At 32.7% G+C, this 6921-nt stretch overlaps 2 protein-coding genes across 2 annotated transcripts in view; both read right to left on the bottom strand.

Moving 5' to 3' along the window:
* Positions 1–344: 344 nt before the first annotated feature.
* Positions 345–5019, bottom strand: LOC106760385 (KH domain-containing protein HEN4-like). Its single transcript, XM_014643820.2, is given in 8 exon segments — positions 345–480; positions 1329–1409; positions 1688–1748; positions 2024–2128; positions 3183–3221; positions 3590–3970; positions 3972–4211; positions 4840–5019. Coding segments are annotated over 7 exon segments (1047 nt in total). The 3' UTR covers positions 345–480; positions 1329–1368.
* A 473-nt stretch (positions 5020–5492) lies between these two features.
* Positions 5493–6921, bottom strand: part of LOC111241668 (BURP domain protein RD22-like) — a 20261-nt gene continuing 18832 nt past the window's right edge. The window contains exons 3-4 of the mRNA XM_022780796.1: positions 6841–6877; positions 5493–5829 (exon numbers count right to left, since the gene is read on the bottom strand). Coding sequence (XP_022636517.1) covers positions 5493–5829; positions 6841–6877 — 374 coding nt within the window. The remainder of the gene's footprint in view (positions 5830–6840; positions 6878–6921) is intronic.

The raw sequence follows: 6921 nt of genomic DNA, 5'->3' as shown, positions 1-6921 counted from the left end.
TATGTAACGTTTTATGACGATGATTCTTTCACCTATCATAATATATAGAACATATAATGACAAGTAATTGTTCACCTATCATAATATATACTTTTCAAAAATAAGCTTTTATTACATATATTGTTTACCTATCATAAAAACTTGTTTTGTAAAAAAATATATTCATTATTACATTTGACATATCCATTCAATTTAAATTAATTTCCTATATTATAATCTCATCAATCAATTTATAATCAATATAAATGAAATAAACATATTCAATTAAACTAACATAATGAAATCTATTTCAAACATTAAATTGTGTAATAATATTTAATACATAATTTGTAAATCAAACCATATATTAAATCTAAATATAGCATTAATCTATACTACATTGTAGTCAAGTTTCTACAATTTATTAACACTTAAAATAAAAGAAGTCCACTTAGTTCTAGTGTCTTCAATGTCTGGAGCTTCCATTGGATCATTAAAGATCTACAAATAAAATAATTAAGTTAAAACAATTTTGTAAGGAACAGTTAGATAAGTATTTAATTAGTTTTTTAATACCTTATTCCATGAAAGAGAGAGGGATGAGAAATCGAGAAAAGAAGAAGGAAGAAGAGAGAGAGAAATAGGGTATGGAATTTATGGAGGAACTTGTAAGTCTTTTTAGGCCAACAAAGATAGATAGAAGAGACTTTTTGACCGGAAGCCTGAGCTAGCTAGCTCTCTACAGTAATTCATATTCACCAAACCAAAACCATAAAGGTAATTCACAAATAGTTTCTAGATTTGGATCACCTCTTATCAGAATCATTTTTTGATCCTTTTAGTAATTCTAACCACATAATCATCTTGTGGAGCGTGCACTTGCCACTACCCTAAATATATAAATAAAGTTTTGAGGAATTGAACTTTTAATTTAACCGAACAAATCATATATACAAAATTCAATTCCTGAAAAATAGTTGCCAGACAATCTTATTTTTGTAATCATGCAGACACAAATTCAATTATATAACATGTCTAATGAAAAACACAATCTGCTGTATACATAGAGAATCATATTTCTAAAATAACAATCCAAGAAAAAACACTGCTTAAAAAAATTTTCAAACAGAAGAAGCCTCACAAAGGTAAAGCAATATAAATAATAGTATAGCAACAGATAAGACTGAGATTACAAGCTCAACAACCTGTTTGGATACCCTAAAGTCTGCAAGTTTTATGCACCCTTTATTATCTACCAGAATATTGGCCCCTTGAAATTAATTACAACTTGAACATTAGCCACCAGATAAGAACCAAGATAACATGAGTATCAGTAAAATATAATTCACCTTAATGTCTCTGTGCATGATTCCATTTTTGTGCAAGTATTCAAGTCCAAGTAGTAGCTGCTTTGTGTAGGTTCTTATCACCTGTTGAATGAATTAGTTGACTCTTATAGCTACTTAATTATCATAATTATTAATCTAACAAAGTTAGTTGCATTATAGAGCATCAAGCACATGATAAGTTGCTGAAACAGTTTAAATTATTCTTAATTCTGGTAATGAACATGTGCATGAATGGCTTGTGTTTTGACAGTGTGTGAATATAGGCAGAATAATCAATAATGCAAAATCAGACTTAAACTTTTTCAGCAATCTAGATATATATATATATATATAGGTTAAACCAAGGATAAAAGAATAACCTGATGCACAATCAACACCAAATACATTAACTATTGGCGCAACATGAGTCTCTTGAATGTCCTGCAAATAGTTAGAAAACCAATTAGAAGTTGATAGGAAATGGCATAGAATAACTGAATATATTCAAATACTTCAGAAGTATATAGCCAAAGACAAAACCCCCACTAGTTTATGTTCAATTAAAAAAAAACATGCAGTAATAATTTCTAATTAAATTATTACCTCTAAACATGCAGATACAACAAAAACAAAATATATCTAGAAATTTGCTTTTACATTTTACTAAAAAATGTATAAAGACTAGGTGATTTAAATTTGAAATTCAAAACTCTTGCCTCATCAACAATCAGCACACGCACAGTTTCAAGCAAAAAAGTATGTCTTTCAAGCATTTGGCATAAACTCCCAAATGTTGCAACCACTATTGTTGGTGGCTCTGCCTGAAACCTGAGAAAGTTAAACAAGGCAAAAAAAGCAAGAAAAAGAGTCTTTTCTATAAGACTTAATGATTCCAGCGACCAATTAAGAGAATATAAAAAAATTAAAGTAAATGAAAGCAATGTTCAAAAGGAGCAGTCGTATATCATCATTCTCATGTCATATGTAAAGGTTTATGTTACATTTAGGTAAACAACTTAATTAAGCACTTTTTTCAATAAGTTTTTGTCGAAGTGTTTATCCATAAGCAAAAAGAGCTTATCTTGATAAGCTTTTCCATGAAGCTTATTGAAAAAAGTTAAACAGAGCTTAAAGAAAATTCATGAGCCACTTCCATAAGAACAAATAAGCACTTCCAATAGAAAGAATTTATAATATTTAAAACATAAAATTATCTATACTACGCTGTACAAGAATTTAGGACTAAATGGGTTTTTATGGGATTCAAACCATTTTCCTATAAAGGTCTAAAGCTGTTTAATGTTTTGATTCAAAATGATCAGTACCCTAAAATTAATTCACACCAAAGCATTTTGCATTCATGAATAACTGTGGCTTCCAAAAAATGGAACAGAGCTAAGTAAGAAATTGGAGAATGAATTAATTGCATCAATAGTAGGAACATAATTAGATTTTGAACAGAAGAGTCAGTAGATTTAATCATGATAGGTATCCTGAATTTACTCGAGAATTCCAAGACAAATTCTTGGATGTCTTATTAGAAACAGAACAGAACAGTTCTACCAATGTGGTAAGAACATGAACAATCAGGTACAACACTCAAGGTCTTACGAGAGGACCTGTCTCTCCTAACTTTTTCCCTTTTCAAAACACTCCAAAAACTCCATGCTCACCTCCTAAAAAGACTATTTATAATAGTCTGTTACAGTTATGTGATTACAAATGTACTAACTACCTTCTTTTTTTCCTTATTTTGTAAACTGTATCAAACCTATCAGATAGAAAATATATAGCCAAAGACAAAAACCCCAGCAGTTTATGTTCAATTAAAAAAAAAAAAAAAAACTAAACTTTTTCCAAGAGCATTCAACAAACCTTCATCTCATTGGAATGCATCCGAACCAAGCGTGGAACCTACATTAGATAAAAGAAAGGATTCAGACACAAATTCACAAACAATTTGAAGCCTATTTAGCTACAATACACGAAAACCAACCCCACTACAATAAACTAACGACTCATATCGACCAGCTCCATATGAATCACTTTACCCCAAAAGCTCGAATGAAGACTAAAATATTCACCCTGAAATCTTAAATGAACACACGCTTGACCATATCTAACAGCTCCGCATGAAACGCTTAATCCTAAAAATTGAAATGATACTGGACAACGAAGTAACAAAATAAACACTAGCAGTGGTAATCGAATGCCTCAGTGGTGTTAACCTAAAAGTTCAAGTGATAAATCCTAAAGTCAAGAAGAGCAAGAAGTAAAACTACCTCAATGATTTCATCCGAAGAGGAGGCACAAAGCGGCAAATCATCGGTTAAAACCGTAATTTTACATCCAGTGTTCTTCTTGATCCTCTCCACCACTCTCTCGCCTTTGCCGATGACGGAGCCGGCTTCCGCAGCGTCCGCCACAAGCCGGCAAGACATCAGCATGTCACCGACGTTGACAGCCTCCGTCTCCGCTACCACATCAAGGATCCTATCGAACACCAACAACAGCGCTTCCTGCGCCTTCGAAACCTCATCATTTCTCAGCAGAACCTTGCCGTTGACGGCAGCGTCAGCAATGAACAGGATGATACGGTCCGGCGACTCCGGCGATGCGTCCTCGATTCGGATCTTTGCACCGGTTGATTACTGGAGTTTTTTTTATGATGGAACCAGACTTGCCGATAACACCACCGATTCGGGAGGCGTTGCAGAGTAGGCGGAAAGACGCATGTTCGGGCGGCACGGAAAGCGGCGGCGCAGGACTGGATGGCCTGGAGCACTTGGAAGGCCGGTTTGGAGGAAATGGGCTCGGGGTCGTCGTAGACGAAGAATGCGCAGTTTTTAGAGAGGAAGAGAGGAAGAAAGGAAAGAAAGGAAAGAAAGGAGAGGGAGCTTGCAACTATAGATACCGTATTAGAAAATCTGATATTATAACTGCTTTTTAAAACTCAATCATAATATATTAATACATTTTTACGCTTTATGACAGATATCGGATATATAGGTAATAATAGGTATTGAATCTATTATTGTGTTTTATATTATGACTGATGTATAAAAATATGTCATAATATGTCTTAAAATTATTTATAATTTTGTCATCATGTTTTATATTATGATTGATATACAAAACTATGTCATAATATATCATATTTTTATTATAATTCTACCACTGATCAACATATTATAACAGATAATTTTTATCCGTCATAATATGTCATCATAAAAAGGTGTTTTTCCATTAGTGTAATTTGATTTATTCACAATCTTTATCAACTAACTCCTTGAATTGTTTGTCATACATATCTCTTGTAAGCTGCACAAAATTAAACCTTGATTTCCATTTAGCCAATGTAAATAATCTCATCTTTCTTTTAAAAGAGAAAAAAAATATATACAATCAAGATGGATGAATGCGTGCTTCAATGTTAAAATTATGCAAAATACAACAAATGCATTATTTATAAAGATAATAATTAGCTTAGAAAATTCTTTTAGATAAAGAAATAAAAAACATCCTCAAGTACGAAAGTTGTTCCTCCACCATTGTTCCTCCTTTCTGTTTCTTTGTATGTTGTTAAATCCAACGTTGTTCTTCTTTTAGAATGCAATAACTTTCTTCTTCTTCCTCCACCGTTGAACAATCTTCGTTGTTCATCTTCACTGAAACTCACGTCTATCACGTCCCCATAGTTTGCTGCCGCCATTGATGAGGACCTCCACTCTTTGTCGCTAACACCATTTATTCATCACCTCCATTTTGTGCTATCTCCACTCAACGTCAAACATTAGTGAATAGTTTAGAATTTGAGATTTAGGTATTTGCCAAACATTGATATATTTTTAGTGACCTGTCTTGTAATAGTCAAATAAGATATCTTTCAGTTAACTATGTTAGGTAACTATAAATTTATCAACAAGCATTTTGAAAGTAATTTTGAAAAAAAAAAAATTGATTGAATAACAACATCAACCAGTAAGAGAAGGCATATCAATTCACTATTACAACACACAATGCATCATCATAGTTTATACATAAGCCACTTAAAATATCTAAGCAAACAAGAGAAAATTATGCATATGAAGAAAACTGCTTAGTACAATACATGCATGCATGGACGTAGTAGATGCTACTAAAACCAGTTATTCCGAAAGATGATAAAAGAACTTAAACGCAAATTTACTTCTGAATCCAAACAACATGATCCTCAGGAAGAAACTGGTAGATAGGAACAGTTCCCGGTTTAACCTTGAGCACTTGAAAGGCCATATGTTTGTGGTTCCATTGCGATGTGTCAGTGTGGCACACCGCCACAACTTTAACTCTGATCCCGTTAGCACCCTCCAAAGGCATAGAGTAAGTTCTGGTGGTCTNAGTTTTGTGGCAGTAAAAAGCAGCATAAGGGTAATTCTGCTTGTGGCACACAACAACTTTATCTCCTGGTATCTTCTTCACTCTCGGTGCTATGGTGTATTGCTGCAACCCCGTTTCTTGGTCAACTTCTGTGGACAAAACCACATGGCAAGGCTCCCATATATGCGAATCACATCGCACACCAACTTTGTGTCCAACAGAAAAAAAAAGGAGGATTAGGGTTTTTGCAATTCAAAAATTTAGTTCAGAGAATTAAACATTACTTACAAATTAACTATGGTACTAATGACACACCATGATAATTCAAATGAGGGAAAATTATGGTTCCAATGCGCGATCTACGAACCACTAAAGGAAGGCTCAAGGAGAGAAAACCAAGGCTCTACTAAAGGAGTGCTCGACGAGAGATAACCACGGCCAGAACATTGATCAGTGAGGGTTGAAGTGAAAGAGAAAAAAGAATAGGTTCGGTGGTGGAATTGAAGGAGAGGTTGAGTGGCTGGACACTTTTTCCAAATGAGAAATGGTTGCAACGGGAGTGAGGAAGAAGAAAATAGGGTTCGTGAACTTTAAGATATGCATTTTAAATAATTTATTTTAATTAATTATAAATCCGTATGAAATATCTGTATATAATAGATTCGTATATAATATTTGTATGTAGATTGTTCATTACATACAAATTTAAATCCGTATGTAATAATCCATATATATAAAACATAATTTTCTTGTAGTTGTCTTCTATATATGTCATGGTAAGTGCAATTCTCTTCATTTTTATGTGTGGTTTTGTGCTTGTGTTTAATCTTGAGACTAATATGTTGTTTATATTTATGTTCAGGTAGGTACTGTATATTTATGGTGAGATTGTGTACCTTTCTAAAACAAGAGTAGTTGCATCTTTCTCTATTGTTATTTTCCTTTTACGCTCTCAGAGGTTCTTATCTTTAAAATTTATTTTTAATGTAAGCCTGTAATTTTATAATACGTTTTTTTTATTTTTATGTGTTGGATATGTGAATAATTATATATTTAAATATATTCTTGTATTGAGTTACTGAATGAAATTATTGATTAATTTTTTATCGTTGATAAATTGTTGAAAATTTTTCATTACCAATGAATATTGATTATTTTCGACAGATTTTGTCCATCGATATTTTTTGTTCTTTTTGAAGTAGTAGAGCATACTACATGAAACTCCCTCAAATTCTTGTTGGCATCTTCACCCTTT

Source organism: Vigna radiata, chromosome 5, assembly GCF_000741045.1.
Source record: "Vigna radiata var. radiata cultivar VC1973A chromosome 5, Vradiata_ver6, whole genome shotgun sequence".
Classification (NCBI taxonomy): domain Eukaryota; kingdom Viridiplantae; phylum Streptophyta; class Magnoliopsida; order Fabales; family Fabaceae; genus Vigna; species Vigna radiata.
This window is presented reverse-complemented; position numbering and strand designations above follow the sequence as displayed.